The sequence below is a fragment of the Chlorocebus sabaeus genome, chromosome 5 (assembly GCF_047675955.1).
Source record: "Chlorocebus sabaeus isolate Y175 chromosome 5, mChlSab1.0.hap1, whole genome shotgun sequence".
Classification (NCBI taxonomy): Eukaryota; Metazoa; Chordata; class Mammalia; order Primates; family Cercopithecidae; genus Chlorocebus; species Chlorocebus sabaeus.
Window position 1 is genome coordinate 20,075,374 of NC_132908.1, and position 18,712 is coordinate 20,094,085.

Genomic DNA, 18,712 nt, shown 5'->3' on the forward strand with positions numbered 1-18,712 from the left:
CCGGATGCGGTGGCTCATGCCTGTAATCCCCGCAGTTTGGGAGGCCAAGATGAGTGGATCCCTTGAGTCCAGGAGTTTGAGACCAGCTGGGCAACATGGTGAAATCCCATCTCAACAAAAATATACAAAAATTAGCTGGGTATGGTGACACGTGCCTGTGGTCCTAGCTACTGTGGCGGCTTATGTGGGAGGATCACTTGAGCCTGGGAAACAGAGGTTGCAGTGAGCCAAGATTGCACCACTGGACTCCAGCCTGGGTGACAGAGCGAGGCCCTGTTTCCAAAAAAAAAAAAAAAAAAAATTGGAGAAGCGTATTATTTTAGTTATATATATATATATACACACACACACACACACGCACACATATATATTAGAGAGAGAGAGAGAGAGAGATAAAGGTAACACTGAGAATAGTTGGAAGTGGTTGCCTCTAGGGGTGGGAAGTAGGGGTAGGAAGTAAGGCCGCCCATGCACAGTTGCAAAGGTTGTTCACTAGAGTTGAGCAGTACCCCACCTATATGATCATATACAGTGGCCCTAGTAAGAAAAAGGTGTTTAAAGTATTTTTAAAATTATATATAAATAATATACAGTGGCCCAAAACCTGGCTGGGTTTGGACAGAGTCTCACTCTGTCACCCAGACTAGAGTACAGTGGAACGATCTTGGCTCACTGCAGATTCTGCCTCCTGGGTTCAAACAATTCTCCCACCTCAGCTTCCCGAGGAGCTGGGATTACAGGCATGCGCCACCATGCCCTGCTAATTTTTGTATTTTTAGTAGAGACGGGGTTTCACCATGTTGGCCAGGCTGGTCTCGAACTCCCGACCTCAGGTGATCCGCCTGCCTTGGCCTTCCAAAGTGTTGAGATTACAGGAGTGAGCCACCATGCCTGGCTGGTTTGGGGCTTTTCATATTGCATGTGACAGAAAACCTATCTGTAACTAGCTAAATAGCCCTTTCCCCTACTGCCCCCCAAAAGGCGGGGTTTATTGTATCATGTGATTCAGAAATCTACACGGGGCTTGGTAGTTTCGTTTTGGGAACATCTGGATTCCAGGTCTCAAATGACATCATCACTTCATTTTCCTCTTTCTCTGGTTCTGCCCTCCACCACACATCAGCTTTGTTCTGTGTTGGTCTCAGCCCCAGTCTCGAGTTCACATTCAGCATGAAAAGGCTGATCACCTCTTCCAGTCACTCAAGCAAAAAGCCCTAGGTTTGCCGCAATGGGCTAGAATAGTTTGACTCTCATCACATGACCATCTCTGAGCCAATCTCTGTGGCCAGGCATCCCAGTGGTTGGTTTAGGCCTGGATCTTGTGATATACTCTTAAACACATGACTTGAGGGTAGGGCAGAGGCAGATCCTCATACAGAAGCTGGTGCATGATTCCAGGTGGCTGATCAGTCACCTGTGTCCATTGTGGTTGTAGTCAAGGGCGTGTGGGTTGTGCTGGGCATATACTAGCGTGTGCATTGGCCAGCTTGGGGGGCCCTGCATTGGCTTTGGGATGCTGGTTCCCAGGAGTGACGGTGGGAAGATTCCACCCGCTTTCTACAGTAGGAAGGCAGGTCCTGGAGTGAGGGTGAGCCCCGGGGGGACCAGTGGCCACTGTGGCTTGACCCACAGGCCTTGACCTGAGCATTGCAGGCGTAGTTTCCTGCCCCTATAACTGCCAGATCGAGACTCAGTGAGACAGTGGTTTCCGTGGCCAGAGCCTGAAATAGTCTATTCCCGGAGGATCCCTGAAGAAGCTTGGCTTTGCTACGAGCCAGACGTCCGGGTCACAAGTCTGGCTGGGACCCAAGGCTCAGTCCCCTTTATTTATGATAATAAAAATGATGATAATAATAGCTGTTGAGTTCATGGGGTGAGTACAATTATGCATCCCCACCGAGGCTCAAGAGGTGAAGTCACATAGCCAGTTAGTGGCAGAGATGGGGCTTGAACTTGGTCTTCCTGACTCAGCTACCTTTCCATAGAAATAGGAACTGGAGGCCGGACGCAGTGGCTCATGCCTTTAATCCCCAGCACTTTGGGAGGCCGAGGAGGGTGGATCACTTGAGGGCAGGAGTTCAAACAAAAAAATTTAAAAAGAAAAGAAAAAAAAGAAAAGAAATGAGGACTGGGAGGAGAAGATGTGGATGCCTGAGTGAGGTAGAGAAAACTTTGAGGAGAATCCTGATGTCTTTCAGCTGGAGTCCTGTTCTCATCACAGGCGCAGATCCTTTCTTTGGGCCAAGGGAACCCCAGGTTAGATAGAGATCCCCAGGAGGCTGGGTACCTTGTCTGGTGTTAGAACGGGCCTCTTGGAACTGACTTAGGGGCTAAGGAAGGTTTCTTGCGTGTCTGGGGAAATCCAACATCCTCCAGGTACCCAGTCCTCATGTGCAAATGTAAGAGTGTCTGCCAAGTTAGGCCTCTGGATTGAGGCCACAGTTTTCTCAGGTTGACCCTGCCCAGGCACCCATTTGTCATAAAGGATGTGACCTTTAGGTCAGGTGCAGTGGCTCACGCCTGTCATCCCAACACTTTAGGAGGCCAAGGCAGGAGGATTGCTTGAGGCCAGGAGTTCGAGACTAGTCTGGGCAACGTAGTGAAACTGTGTCTCTACAAAGATAAAAAATTGGGTGGGCAAACCCGGGTGCAGTGGCTCACGCCTGTAATCCCAGCACTTTGGGAGGCTGAGGCGAGTGGATCACCTGAAGCCAGGAGTTCGAGACCAGCCTGACCAACATGGTGAAACCGTGTCTCTACTAAAAATACAAAAAATTAGCTGGGCGTGGTGGCACATGCTTGTAATCCCAGCTACTCAGGAGGCTGAGGCAGGAGAATCACTTGAATCCGGGAGGCAGAGGTTGCAGTGAGCCAAGATAGTGCCATTGCACTCCAGCCTGGGCAACCAGAATGAAACTCCATCTCAAAAAAAAAAAAAAAAAAAAAAAAAAAATTAGGTGGGCATAGTGACACACACCGGTAGTCCCAACTACTCAGGAGGCTGAGGTAAGAGAGTCACTTGAGCCCAGAGATCAAGGCTGCAATGAGCTATGATCGCACCATTGTACTCCAGCCTGGGCAGCAGAACAAGACCCTTTCTCAAAAAATAAAACTTTACAAAAAAGAAGATGTGATTTTTTTATGATATGGGAGAGAAGGAGCTACTGTTACCAAATAAAATTAGCAAGTAGAAAGGAAAAAAGAAAATTACAGTAGATTATACAAGTTTAGGTATCAAAGTATAAAGATTGTGAGTCCAGGATTGTTATACTGTCCCATGGTATAAGAGATCCAGATTCTCTTTGTCTCACAGCTCTTCCAGCCTCAGCACATGGCCATCCACCTCATGGTCTAAGGTAGCTGCTTGAGCTCCAGCAGTCACATATGCATTTCAGCCAGCAGGTTGGAAGGCGAGCCAAGGGGCACATTCCCTTTGAGAACCCTTCCCTATAGTTGCACACAGTCCTTCTTATATCCCATTGGCTAAAACTTGTTCACACGGTTACATCTATCTGCAAAGGAGTCTGGGAAATGTATCCAGAGTGGCCATGTGACATGCTTAGCCAAAACCCGGTGGTTGTTATTAACAAAGAAAGAGTGAACAGCTATTGGGAGATAGTTGGCCACAGCTGCCTTAAGAGCAAATTTATGACAACTCAAAAGCCATAAAACAGATGACACTCACTTAGCTCTGGAGTGCATATCAAGTGCCTGCTGTGTACAGGGCGCTGTGCCAGGCAGGGTCACAGCTGCTTGTCTTCGTTTCCCAGGGCTGAGGAGAACGTCAGGTCTGTGGTGGGACATGGCCGAGGGCCAGGCTCCCCACACTGTAAGATGAGGGAGTCGGCTAGGTGAATTAATTGGGTAAGGAGCCAGGATTTACTCGCTAGCAGCCCAGATCCTGAATCTGAGCATGCTTTTTTTGCTTATTCGAGATGAGGTCTTGCTCTATCGCCCAGGCAGTGGCACAATCTCAGTTACTGCAGCCTCTGCCTCCCCAGGTTCAAGTGATCCTCCCACCTCAGCCTCCTGAGTAGCTGGAACTACAGGCACACGCCACTATGCCCGGCTAATTTTTGTATTTCTTCGTAGAGACAGAGTTTTGCCATGTTGCCCAGGCTGGTCTCGAACTCCTGAGCTCAAGCGATCCGCCCACGTTGGCCTTCCAAAGTGCTGGGATTACAGGCATGAGCCATTGCGCCTGGCCCTGGATCTGAGCTTTTAACCACCAAACTACACTGTCTGGAGGTCTGCAGGTTGGGGCTGTGGTTCTGGAACTTCTCCTGGCACCATCCTGGCCCCCAGTGGCTGCTGACTAGGCTGGGCCTGCTGGCAGCTCCTGGCACCATACCATGTTGGTCAGCAGGGATTCTGGCCAAGGGCTGACCGGGGCAGAGTAGGCGCTGGGCCTGGGAGCAGCTGACAGTGTGGAGAAGCCAGCCCAGGGCTCAGGGAAGATTTTGGTGACAAGCAGGATCAGGTGGCTCTGGCATTGGATCCAGGCCTGTGACGTGTCTTGCCCAGAGGATAAGAAATAAACTCAGCAGTTCACGTCGATTTTCAAACTGTGAATATAGAAATCAATGTGTGGGTGGTGTGTTAAGGAAAAAGATTAAACAGAAAGAAAATACTTAAGTAGAATAGAAAATAGCAAGAGTGGGCCAAGTGCAGTGGCTCACGCCGGTAATCCCAGTGCTTTGGGAGGGCAAGGTGGGAGGATCATTTGAGGCTGGAAGTTCAAGACCAGCCTGGCCAACATAGTGAGACTCTGTATGTACAAAAATAAAAATCTTTAGCCAGGCATGGTGGCATGGACTGCTCTGGAGGCTGAGGCAGGAGGATCGCCTGAACCCAGCTGTTGGAGGCTACAGTGAGCTGTGATCACACCACTGCACTCCAGCTGGGGCGATCTGTCTCTAAAAATAAAATTAAAAAAAAAAAAGGCAAGAGTGCATTATACAAAGTAAGGCTAAGCACAATTTCTTGAAATTTTACAAGCATGTACTGGGTTAAGATATAAACATATTTCCTGCTTCAGTAGCCAAAGGACCAAAGCCTTGGCTCTGGAAGACTGCGCACCTGACGGACAGCACTGTCAAAAAAATTGGAAAAAAACATTTTAAACTAATTTACTGTTTTGTGTCTAAAGCAATCCAGCTTTGTAAAAAAGTTAAAGCAGTATAGAAATGTACAAAGTTTTAAAAAGCTGGCCAGGCTCAGTGGCTTTTGTCTGTAATCCTAGCACTTTGGGAGGCCAAGGCGGGCAGATCACTTGAGGTCAGGAGTTCAAGATCACCCTGGCCAACATGGTGAAACCCCGCCTCTACTAAAAATATAAAAATTAGCCGGGCATGGTGGTGGGCTTCTGTAGTCCCAGCTACTCGGGAGGCTGAGGCAGGAGAATCCCTTGAACCTGGGAGGCAGAGGTTGCAGTGAGCCAAGATCATGCCACCCCACTCCAGCCTGGACAACAGAGCAAGACTCCATCTCAAAAAAATTAAAAAGTTTCCCCCAGCTCTACAAATGCTTATTTCAAGTGCTGTACAGTTCCTGTGGATTTTTCAGGGAAGTTTTCGTGCATGTACACATGTCCTTTTTCTTTTCTTGGAGACAAGGTCTTGCTGTGTTGCCTAGGCTGGAGTGTTGTGGTGCAATTTCAGCTCACTGCAACCTCTGGGCTCACTTGAACCTCCTAGGCTCAAGTGATCCTCCCAACTCAACCTCCTGAGTAGCCGGGACTATAGGCGCACACCACCACACCCAGCTAATTTTTTGTATTTTTTTGTAAAGACAGGGTCTCATTATGTTGCCCAGTCTAGTCTCAAACTCCTGGGCTCAAGCGATCCTCCCACTTTGCCCTCCCAAAGTGCTGGGATTACAGACATGAACCACCACATCCAACTTTCTTTTCTTTAACTTTGACTTTCTTGAGCTATAATTCACATACCTTACAATCTGCTCATTTAAAATGTACAATTCTGGCTGGGCACAGTGGCTCATGCCTGTAATCCCAGCACTTTGGGAGGCTGAGGTGGGCAGATCACGAGGTCAGGAGTTTGAGAACAGCCTGGCCAACGCTGTGAAACCTCGTCCCTAAAAAATAAAAAAATACAAAAAATACAAAAATTAGCTGATTGCAGTGGTGCGTGTCTGTAGTCCCAGCTATTCGGGAGGCTGAGGCAGGAGAATTATTTGAACCTGGGAGGCAGAGGTTACAGTGAGCCGAGATCACGCCACTGCACTCCAGCCTGGGTGACAGGGTGAGACTCCATCTTACATAGATAGATAGATAGATAGATAGATAGTACAATTCAATGGTTTTTAGTATATTCAGTCGTATAGCCACAATCAATTTTAGAACCTTTTCATCAACTCAAAAGAAACCCATACCCATTAGCAATCATTCCCCATTTCCCCCCAACCATTCCCAACACCACACCCTACCTCCATCCTCAGGCAACCATTAATCTACTTTCTGTTGCTGTAGCTTTGCCTTCTCTGGAAGTTTCATATACAGAGAATTAGTCAATGTGTATAGTCTTTTGTGACTGCCTTTCACCTCCCCTAGTGATTGTAAATTTCATCCATATTGGGGTGTATCTCAGCACCTAGGAGTGGAATTGCTATCATACAGTAACTCAGTATTTAACTTTTTGAGATGTTGTTTTTTTTCTGTTTTTGTTTGTTTTTTTATTTTGTTTTAGACAAGGTCTCACTCTCGCCCAGGCTGGAGTGCAATGGCACAATCTCAGCTCACTGCAACCTCTGCCTCCCAGGCTCAGGCAATTCTCTCACCTCAGCCTCCCAAGTAGTTGGGATCATAGGCATGCATGCACCACCACGCCCGGCTACTTTTTATATTTTTAGTAGAGACAGGGTTTCGCCATGTTGGCCAGGCTGGTGCCAGAGTGTTTTCTAAGGCCGTTGGCACCATTTTACATTCCACCAGCAGTGCAGAAGGGTTTCAATTTTTCCACATCCTTGCCAGCCCTTGTTATTTTCCATTTTTTAACTTGTATCTGTCTTAGTGGGTGTGACGTTCATTTGTATTTCCCTAATGGCCACTGATGTTAACATGAGTATCTTTCCATGCGCTTATTGGCCACGTGTATATCTTTTTGAGAGAAATGTCTTTTCAAACCCTTTGCCCATTTTTATTTGATTTGTCTTTTTATTGTTGAATTGTAAGAGTTCTTAATGTAGTCCTTTATCAGATATATAATTTGCAAAATTTGTGGGGTTGTCTCTTTCTCTCTCTCTCTCTTTTTTTTTTTTTTTAAAGAAGGAGTCTCCCTCTGTCGCCCAGGCTAGAGTGCTGTGGTGTGATCTCGGCTCACTGCAACCTCCACCTCCCGGGTTCAAGCAATTCTCCTGCCTCAGTCTCCCAAGTAGCTGGGACTACAGGCACATGCCACCGTGCCTGGCTATTTTTGTATTTTTAGTAGAGACGGGGTTCCACCATGTTGGCCAGGATGGTCTCGAACTCCTGACCTTAGGTGATCTACCCAGCTCAGCCTCCCAAAGTACTGGAATTACAGGCATGAGCCACCATGCCCAGTCTCTCTTTACTCTCTTGATGGTATCCTTTGAAGCAAAAAAGTTTTTGATTTTGGTGATGTTCAATTTATTTATTTATTTACGAGATAGAGTCTCACTTCACCACCCAGGCTGGAGTGCAGTGGTGCAATCTCAGCTCACTGCAACCTCTACCTCCCAGGTTCATGCAATTCTCATGCCTCGGCCTCCCAGGTAGCTAGGATTACAGGCGGGTGCCACCACACCTGGCTAATTTTTTGTATTTTTGGTAGAGTCAGGGTTTCGCCACTTTGGCCAGGCTGGTCTCGAACCCCTGACCTCATGTGATCCACCTGCTTCACCCTTCCAAAGTACTAGGATTACAAGTGTGAGCTACCACCTCCAGCCCAGGTGATGTCCAATTTATCTATTATTTTGTTGCTGTTGCTTTTGGCATCTTATCCAAGAAGGCTTTGCCTAACTCAAGGTCATGAAGAATTTATTCTATATTTTCTTCTAATAGAATTTTAGCTCCTAATTTAGACTTTTGATCCATTTTGAGTTAATTTTTGGGTATGGCATAAGGAAGGGGATAAACTTCATTTTTTTGCACGTGTATATTCATTTATCCCAACACCATTTGTTGAAAAGATTCTTCCGGCCGGGCGTGGTGGCTCACACCTGTAATCCCAGCACTTTGGGAGGCCAAGGTGGGTGGATCACAAGGTCAGGAGTTTGAGACCATCCTGGCTAACAAGGTGAAATCCTGTCCTTACTAAAAATACAAAAATTAGCCGGGCGTGGTGGCGGGCGCCTGTAGTCCCAGGTACTCGGGAGGTTGATGCAGGAGAATGGCGTGAACCTGGGAGGCAGAGCTTGCAGTGAGTCAAGATTGCACCACTGCACTCCAGCCTGGGCAACAGAGCAAGACACTGTCTCAAAAAAAAAAAAAAAAAAAAGGATTCTTCCTTCCCTGTTGAATCATCTTGGCACGCTTGTTGAAAATCAAGTGGCTGTAAAACTAAGGGTGAATTATCTTGGCACCCTTATTGAAAATCAGGTGGCTGTAAATGTGACAGTTCTATCCTACAATCTTCCTGAACTCTTTCTTGATTATTTTTGCGTGTCTGTGGGTATGGGACCTTCCCCTTTCTAACAGTCACGGAGTATTCCATGGTGTAGAGAGAAATACTGTAATCTGTGTAATGAGCTTCTATTGGACATTTGGGGCTGTTGGGTTTTGTTTTGTTCTGTTTTGTTGCTGTTACTGATTGTGCTACAGAAAATGCTTTCAGGCCAGACATGGTGGCTCACGCCTGTAATTCCAGCACTTTGGGAGGCCGAGGCAGGCGGATCACCTGAGGACAGGAGTTTGAGACTAGCCTGGCCAACATGGTGAAACCCTGTCTCTACTAAAAATACAAAAATTAGCCGGGCATGGTGGTGGATGCCTGTAATCCCAGCTGCTCAGAAGACTGAGGCAGGAGAATTGCTTGAACCCAGGAGGTGAAAGTTGCAGTGAGCCGAGATCATGCCACTGCACTCCAGCCTGGGTGACAGAGTGAGACTCCATCTCAAAGAAAAACAAACAAACAAACATTAAAAAAAAAAAAAAAAAAAAAAAAAGCTTTTGGGGTACTCCTTCATTCTGGGAAAGTGCATTGAGTGCCTTATCTGTGCCACACACTTTTGGTGGTGGATGCCTGTAATCCCAGCTGCTCGGAAGACTGAGGCAGAATTGCTTGAACCCAGGAGGTGGAAGTTGCAGTGAGCCGAGATCATGCCACTGCACTCCAGCCTGGGTGACAGAGTGAGACTCCATCTCAAAGAAAAACAAACAAACAAACAAACATTTAAAAAAAAAAAAAAACGCTTTTGGGGTACTCCTTCATTCCAGGAAAGTGCGTTGAGTGCCTTCTCTGTGCCACACACTTTGGGAGGTATTGGGCATACAGGCAATAACAAAGTAAACGGGATGATTTCACTTTGAGAAAAGCACAGTGAAGAAATGAAACACGACTGTAATCCCAGCATTTTGGGAGGCCAAGGCAGGAGGATCACTTGAGCCCAGGAGATTGAGACGAGTCTGGGCAACATAGGGAGACCCTGTCTCTACAAAAAAAACAAACAAAATTGGCCAGGCTTGGTGGTATACACCTGTGATCCCAGCTACTTGGGAGGTTGAGCAGGAGGATCACTTGGGCCTGTGAGGTCAAGCAGTCACCTAGGTGAGCTAGGATTGCACCACTGCACTCCTACCTGGACGACAGAGCTGTCTCAAAAAAAGAAAAAAGTCTGGACGTGGTGGCTCACACCTGTAATCCCAGTGCTTTGGGAGGCCCAGGCAGGTGGATCACCTGGGGTCAGAAGTTCGAGACCAGCTTAGCCAACATGGTGAAAGCCCTCTCTACTAAAAATGCAAAAATTAGCTAGTTGTGGTGGCGGGCACCTGGAATCCCAGCTACACGGGAGGCTGAGACAGCAGAATCGCTTGAACCTGGGAGGTGGAGGTTGCAGTGAGCCAAGATCGCACCATTGCATTCCAGCCTGGGTGACAAGAGTGAAACTCTGTCTCAGAAAAAAAAAAAAAAGAAGAAGAAATGGAACAGGGAAGGCTGGGCGCAGTGGCTCAAGCTTGTAATCCCAGCACTTTGGGAGGCCGAGACGGGCGGATCATGAGGTCAGGAGATCGAGACCATCCTGGCTAACACGGTGAAACCCCGTCTCTACTAAAAAATACAAAAAACTAGCCGGGCGAGGTGGCGGGCGCCTGTAGTCTCAGCTACTCGGGAGGCTGAGGCAGGAGAATGGCGTAAACCCGGGAGGCGGAGCTTGCAGTGAGCTGAGATCTGGCCACTGCACTCCAGCCTGGGCGACAGAGCGAGACTCTGTCTGAAAAAAAAAAGAAATGGAACAGGGTGATATGCAAGGGAGTGATTGGATATACATGTTGGGTTAAAGGTTTTTTGATTTGGGGATTCACGGAGTATTTCACTGAAGAGGCATCCTGTGAGCTGTGAGCTCGATGAGACAGAGCCCACTGTTACGAAGGTTGTTTCAGGGACAAGGAACAGCAAGTACAAAGGCCCGGAGGTCGGAATGAACTTAATGTGCTCACAGAACAGAAAGAAACCCGGTGTGCCTGGAGAGCAGCCAGGGCCGGAGGAGAAGCGGGCAGCAGCACGCTAGAGGAACACAGCTCTTGCAGCCTTACCAAGGCATTTGGATTTTATTATGAATGTGAAAGGAAGCTGCTGGGGGTGGGCGTTAAGCAGAGGAGTGCCTCGATCTAATTGATGTGCTAAAAAGAACACTCTGCTTAAGAAGCAGTTCCTTTCCCAACCTGGTTCCAACATTTGCAAACACTGAATTCTTAAAAGTGGAGGACTGGGTCAGCGGGTTTAGACATTTAAAATGTTCCTGGGTGCTGCCAACTGCCTCCCCCCAAAAATAGCTCTAGGTTTTACCCTAAGGGTGCCAGCGCCTGCGATAGCCTGCAGCATTTGGGGTGAGGGTCGGGTGAATTCGCACCCCCTGGGCCCCAGCACCCACTCTCTGGCGCTTGCTTTCCTTGTAGGACCTTCGCCTCTGCATTTGCCCAGTAACTCTGGCTGTGCCGGATACTGCTTGGGTAAAACGAGTACCCCAGGAACATGGCAGACGAAGATCTCATCTTCCGCCTGGAAGGCGTTGATGGCGGTCAGTCCCCCCGAGCTGGCCATGATGGTGATTCTGATGGGGACAGCGACGATGAGGAAGGTTACTTCATCTGCCCCATCACCGATGACCCAAGGTCGAACCAGAATATCAATTCCAAGGTTAATAAGTACTACAGCAACCTAACAAAAAGTGAGCGGTATGGATCCAGCGGGTCCCCGGCAAACTCTTTCCACTTCAAGGTGAGTGAGCCACCTACGCCACCTTCCCCATCCAGGTCAGCTGCTGTGTAAGGGATGGAGGGTTGGGGTCGCTGGTTGGGGTCTTCTTCGTATTTCCAAACCCTGGCCAGTGCTCTAAACTCTGATCTGAGGATATACTTGTTAAGCAGGGAGGGGTATTGTTGATTTAAAATAAATTTCATTACCTTGGAGCTGGGTGTTTTTCAAATAGTAGCCCAGGGCACACTACGGAGTTGTGAAAACCTTTTGCTGAGTTTTGTCCAATGTTTTGTTTTGTTTATTTATTTATTTTAGTTTTCTTTAGAGACAGAGTTTTGCTCTGTCACCTAGGCTGGAGTGCAGAGGTGCTGGGTTTGTTTTTGTTTTTTAAAGAAATGGAACAGAACAGAATAAAATAGCAACTACTGGGGAACATTGCAAACTGTAAAGATCTTATTTCTTTTTAAAAACTTTTATTTATTTATGGCAACAGAAAATTCCCAAACTAAGGACCTTATTTCTCTTTCTTTCTTTTCCTTCCTTCCTTCCTTCCTTCCTTCCTTCCTTCCTTCCTTCCTTCCTTCCTTCCTTCTTTCTCTTTCTCTCCCTTCCTTCCTTCCTTTCTCTCTCTCTCTTTCTTTATCATTCTCTCTCTCTCTCTTTCTCTCTCTTTCTGCATCTTTTTTTTTTTTTTTTTTTTTTAAATAAACGTGGTCTTGCTTTGTTTCCCAGGCTGGCGTGCAATGGCACAATCATGGCTTACTGCAGCCTTGAATTCCTAGGCTCAAGCAAGCCTCCTACCTCAGCCTCCTGAGTAGGTAGGATTATAGGCTTGCACCACTATACCTGGCTCATTAAAAAAATTTTTTTTGTAGAAATGGGGTTTCCCAGGCTGGTCTTGAACTACCACGCCCGGCCACTTGTTGTTAATTTTTGGAAGAATTTATTTAACAACATATTTTTAGTTTAGGCATGGTGTCTCACACCTGTAATGTCAGCACTTTGAGAGGACAAAAGGGAGGATCACTTCAGCCTAGGAGACCAGCCTCAGCAACACGGTGAGACCCTGTCTCTCAAAAAATAAAATAGGCTGGCTGCGGTGGCTCACGCCTGTAATCCCAGCACTTTGGGAGTCCAAGGCAAGTGGATCACCTGAGGTCAGGAGTTCTAGACCAGCCTGGCCAACATGGTGAAACTCCGTCTCTACTAAAAATGCAAAAAAATTAGCCAGATGTGGTGGCGCACACCTGTAATCCCTGCTACTTGGGAGGCTGAGGCAATCACTTGAACCCAGGAGGCAGAAGTTGCATTGAACCAAGATAGCACCACTGCACTCCAGCCTGGACAACAAGAGTGAAACTCTTTCTCAAAAAATTAAAATAAAATAAGTACATTTATTATTCATTTTATTTTTTTGAGACAGAGTCTTGCTCTATTGCCCAGGCTGGAATACAGTGGTGGGATCTTGGCTCACTGAAACGTCTGCCTCCTGGGTTCAAGTGATTCTCGTGCCTCAGCCTCCTGAGTAGCTGATATAACAGGCATGAGCCACCACATCCAGCAAATGTTTTGTATTTTCAGTAGAGACAGAGTTTCACTGTGTTGGCCAGGCTGGTCTCAAACTCCTGGCCTCAAGTGATCCACCTGCCTCAGGTTCCCAAAGTGCTGGGATTACAGGTGTGAACCACTGTACCCAGCCTAAAATAAATTTAAAAACATAATTTTATTGAAAACCATTTGGTAGGTGCCAGCATGGGGACTTGATCACATGAAATTTGCATTTCTTTATTGCATATTATCTATCTGTCACCAGGCTATGCATTGAGTACAGAGAGGCAAATAGCAATTGTTTACAGACTTAACAATCTCCCCATTTATCAGCAGAGACATTCAAGTGGAGAAACAAACACAATAACTGTTAGTTACTTTGATAGAAACTTGTTTTAGGGACACTGAAAAAAAAGATCTCATTTAACACTTACAGCTATCTTGGCTGGGCACAGTGGCTCAAGCCTGTAATCCCAGCACTTTGGGAGGCCAAGAGTTTGAGACCAGCCTGGTCAACATAGGAAGACACTATCCTTATTAAAGAAAAAAAAGAAAGAAAAAATGCTTACAGCCGCCCTATGTAGTTACAACTATGAAAGATAAACTAAATTATTTTCTTTTTTTTTTTTTTTTTTTTTTTGAGACAGTGTCTCGCTCTGTCACCCAGGCTGGAGCGCAGTGGCACGATCTCGGCTCACTGCAACCTCCACCTCCCAGGTTCAAGCAAGACTAAATTCTTATTAATCATTACTTTTGAAACAATACCTAGTATTGTGTGTCACATATTATAGGTGCTTAATAAATGTTATTTCCCTCTCTGTTGCCACATTCCAGGAGTGTGGCCCTCATAATTTGTCATTGATTATGAGAATTAATGGTTTTTTAAAATCTTTCTACAAATTAGCTACCTTTTTCCAAATTTGTTTACTGATTAAAATCTCATGCTGTGGGCCGGGCATGGTGGCTCACGCCTGTAATCCCAGCACTTTGGGAGGCTGAGGCGGGCAGATTACGAGGTCAGGATTTCGAGACCAGCCTGGCCAACATAGTGAAACCCTATCTCTACTAAAAATACAAAAATTAGCCGGGCATGGTGTTGCAGTAAAACTCCAGCCAAGGAAAAGACAAAGAGACCTTTGGAAACCAAAGAGAACTTTATTTAATTCAGGTACCCGGGCTGGCAGCAGGCTCACGCCTAAAACGGCTGCCAACCCCAACATAGAAAGCAGGCTGGCTTATATGTCGTTTGAGGCGGGAAAACAAGGCAGGATACAGGTTTCAGACAAAGACAGTAAATTATTTAACCCGTGACAATTCCGAGAAAACTTACAATTTAGTTATCTTGACCAGTCAACCTTGAAGCTGGACAGCTCAAGCTGGGGTAAGGGAAAACAGGAATTACAGAAACATGTGGGGGTCTGGAGGCAGGTCATAAGCTTGGAAGGGTGAGATAAGCTCACAGCTGTAAAGTGTTAGCAATGCTGGGAGAGGTTGCTTAAATTTCTTAGCCTATGTATCACTTCTAAATAACCTATACTTAATGTTAACTATTACTTATGTTTTTATTAGTTTTAACTTTATTCTTATTTTATTTTCCTTCTTCCACAATGGTGGTGCATGTGTGTAGTCCCAGCTACTCGGGAGGCCGAGGCAGGAGAATCCCTTGAACCCAGGAGGCAGAGGTTGTGGTGAGCCGAGATGGCGCCACTGCACTCCAGCCTGGGCGACCGAGGAGATTCCGTCTCAAAAACAAAAACAAAAACAAAACAAAACAACAACAACAAAAAAAAAGAAGAAAAAAACCCTCATACTGTGGAAGATTTCCATCTCAAGTGTCTTCTACATTTGTCCAATTGTGTGTTGAATATTTTGAAAGCACCCCTGCATATGTGTGTATGTGGGTATAAAGACATATGTGCAATGTGATTCTTCATATTGGTTATCTTAAAAAAACAAAAACAAATACTTTTTAGGGTTGGACATCCTTCTCTGGACTGAGGAAAAGCATACTTATTTTGATAGGGATTTCTGTTCATACCATAGCAAAGCTGGTATAAAGAAGAGGGGGAGAGGCTGGGTGTGGTGGCTCACGCCTGTAATCCCAGCACTTTGGGAGGCCAAGGCAGGCAGATCACCTGAGGTCAGGAGTTTGAGACCAGCCTGGCCAACATGGCGAAACCCTGTCTCTACAAAACCACAAAAATTAGCCAGGCGTGGTGGTGCCGCCTGTGGTCCCAGCTACTTGGGAGGCTGGGGCATGAGAAAAACTTGAACCCGGGTAGCGGAGGTTGCAGTGAGCCAAGATCGTGCCACTGCACTCCAGCCTGGGTGACAGAGCGAGACACCGTCTCAAAAAAAGAAGAGGGAGAAAGGCGAACATTATTGGACTTTGTATAATAACTGGTGGGGGTAAAACATCAAAAGTGCAATATCATTATCCTTACTTAATCAAATCCTCACAAACAGTTAAGTATCAGTACTGTAAACAAAATTCCTATTACCACTTTGGGATTTGAAATTAAAAATATTCTGGCCAGTCATGGTGGCTCATGCCTATATTCCCAGCACTTTGGGAGGCCGAGGCGGGTGGATCATGAGGTCAGGAGATCGAGACCATCCTGGCCAACACAGTGAAACCCCATCTCTATTAAAAATACAAAAATTAGCCAGGCGTGGTGGCGCATGCCTGCGATCCCAGCTACTCTGGAGGGGGAGGCAGGAGAATCCCCTGAACCAGGGAGCTGGAGGTTGCAGTGAGCTGAGATCACACCATAGTACTCTAGCCTGGCGACAGAGCGAGACTCCATCTCAAAAAAAAAAGATTCTTCCATAACTTCTAAATTAATGTTTTTAGAAAATTAATAATTTTAGTTCTTGGAGATGGTTGGGTAATGTTTTCCCTTTAAGCCTAGAGTTCTAGCTGGAGTTACTCTGGGGCAGGCAGCTCCAGAAATAGCCCCGTGGGTCTCCTCTGGGGTCGGGACCCCTGAAGGGGCAGGTTTCCACTGATCCTGTTTCCTGTCCTAAGGCAGCTTTGAAATGAACACCCACCCCCAGGAGGGCAGCTCAAGTGTCCACAAGAGGGACTGATTTAAATTACAAGCGGTGGTTCTCACAGAATGTTGTGTTTATATTAGAACAAAATTGATGTTTCTTTTTTTCTTTCTTTTCTTTTCTTTTCTTTTCTTTTCTTTTCTTTTCTTTTCTTTTCTTCCTTCCTTTCTTTCTTCCTTTCTTTCTTCCTTTCTTTCTTCCTTTTTCTTTTTTTTTGAGACAGGGTCTCACTCTGTCGCCCAGGCTGGAGGGCAGTGGCACGCTCTTGGCTCACTGCAACCTCCACTTCCCAGGTTCAAGTGATTCTTGTGCCTCAGCCTCCTGAGTAGCTGGAACCACAGGTGCACGCCACTATGCCCTGCTAATTTTTGTATTTTTAGTAGAGATAAGGTCTCGCCATCTTGCCCAGGCTGGTCTTGAACTCCTGGCCTCAAGTGATCCGCGCACCTCAGCCTCCCAAAGTACTGGGATTACAGGCATGAGCCCACATACCCAGCCTTTTCTTCTTCTTCTTTTTCTTTTTTCTTAGAGACACGGTCTTCCTCTGTCACCCAGGCTGGAGTGCAGTGACTTGATCATAGCTCATTGCTGCCTTAAACTCCTGAGCTCAAGCAATCCTCACACCTCAGCCTCCCGAGTAGCTAGGACCACGGTGCATACCACCATGCCCAGCTGATTTTTAAAATTTTTTTGTAGAGATGAGGTCTCACTACGTTACCCAGGCTGGTCCAAAGATGATTCTATGTGATTTGACCTTTTTTGTTGTTGTTATTGTTTTACTTTTTTTGTAGAGACAGGGTCTCATACTACGTTTTTCAGGCTGGTCTTGAACTCCTGGGCTCAAACGATCATCCCACTTCAGCTTCCCAAGGGGGATTACAGGAGTGAGCCACTGCGCCTGGCCATGATTTGACTCTAAAACTGTGCCTACTATTACATGTAGTATATGTGTGTGCAAATCCATAAAAAGCCTTTGGCACAGGCCTGGTCCATAATGTCAAAAAATGTTAGCATTTTTATATATGTAGTTAAACAGCAAGTTGAAATATAGTATGATCCTTTTTTTTTTTTTTTTTTTTTTTTTCTGAGACAGAGTCTTGCTCCGTTGCCCAGGCTGGAGTGCAGTGGTGCAGTCTCGGCTCTCTGCAACCTCCGCCTCCCAGGTTGAAGCAATTCTCCTGCCTCAGCATCCCAAATAGCTGGGATTACAGCTGCCTGCCACCATGCCTGGCTAATTTTTTATTTATTTATGTATCTGTTTATGTATTTATTTATTTGTATATATAGTAGAGACAGGGGTTTCACCATGTTGGCCAGGCTGGTCTTGAACTCCTGACCTCGTGATCCACCCATCTTGACCTCCCAAAGTTCTGGGATTCAGGTGTCAGCCACCACACCCGACCTGATCCTATTTTTATTAAAAATGTATGTACACATGCATCGGTATCGGCATAGCAAAAACCGTTTGAAGGGGAAGTTTGCACCCAACAGTTAATGGCAGTTCTCTCTAGGGGAAAGGTACTGTTAAGAGGGAGCTTTATATGTTTTTTTTAAATATTTTAAACTTTTAAAGCTACACTTATGTATTACTTATGTGGAGAAAAAGATGTTGTTAAGATAAAAAAAATAAAGTAAAATAACCAGGTAACTTCCTCTCCCTCAAATACATTGGTAAATACCCCCTCCTCAAAACTCATCACTTCTGACCATGCACGGTGGCTCACACCTGTAATCCCAGCACTTTGAGAGTCTGGGGCAGGGGGATCACGAGGTCAGGAGTTTGAGACCAGCCTGCCCAACATGGTGAAACCCATCTCTGCTAAAAATACAAAAATTAGCCAGGCGTGGTGACTGGCACCTGTAATCCCAGCTACTCGGGAGGCTGAGCCAGGAGAATCACTTGAACCTGGGAGGCTGAGGTTGCAGTGAGCCAAGATCGCGCCACTGCACTCTAGCCTGCGCAACAAGAGCAAAACTCTGTCTAAAAAAAAAAAAATCCTCATCACCTACGATGGGAGTATCTTCTAGGTCCCTCCGCTCCAGGACCTTTCTAGGCTCTGTTCATCCCCTCCACTCACACACATCTGGAAGCTCCTGGAATGGGCTTCCCTTTTTCACACCTCTGCCTAACAAAACCTCTTTCAACTGATGTCCTGGTCTATCAAAATTACAGTTCTGTCTCCTTCAGAACCCAGTTTTTATTTTTATTTTTTTAATTTTAGAGACAAGGTCTTGCTGTATTGCCCAGGCTGGAGTACAGTGGCACGATCATAGCTCACTGCAGCCTCTAACTCCTGGGCTTGAGTGATCCTCCCACCTCAGCCCCCTGAGGAGCTGAGACCACAGGCGTGCACCACCACACCTGGCCAACTTTTAAATTTTTTTTTGGAATGATGGAGTCTCATTACATTGCCCAGGCTGGTCTTGAACTCCTGGCCTCAAGCGATCCTCCTGCCTCAGCTTCCCAAAGTATTGGGATTACAGGCATAAGCAATTGAGCCCAGCCCAGAGCCCAGATTGAAAACAACCTTTCCAGGCTTTCTCCTCTGCCTTCCGTAGGGCTCTTGGCAGACCTTTTTGTGTGTGAGTCATTCTCCAGTGTCATTCTTTGTTTAAGTCAGCACCTGACTGCAAGACTAGGGCTGTGTGTGATGCGACCTCCATTCCCTTGGTCTTGCATAATAGGACTTGGTAAAATGTTTGACTATGTGTGGACA

The 18,712-nt window shown here is 46.3% G+C and overlaps 1 protein-coding gene across 2 annotated transcripts in view; it reads left to right on the top strand.

Annotated features, from left to right (window-relative positions):
• Nucleotides 1-18,712, top strand: part of EEF2K (eukaryotic elongation factor 2 kinase) — an 86,170-nt gene that overhangs the window by 12,046 nt on the left and 55,412 nt on the right. For both annotated transcript variants that reach the window (XM_073015229.1, XM_073015228.1), the window contains exon 2: nucleotides 11,093-11,414. In XM_073015229.1, coding sequence (XP_072871330.1) covers nucleotides 11,169-11,414 — 246 coding nt within the window. In that variant the 5' untranslated portion in view covers nucleotides 11,093-11,168. The remainder of the gene's footprint in view (nucleotides 1-11,092; nucleotides 11,415-18,712) is intronic.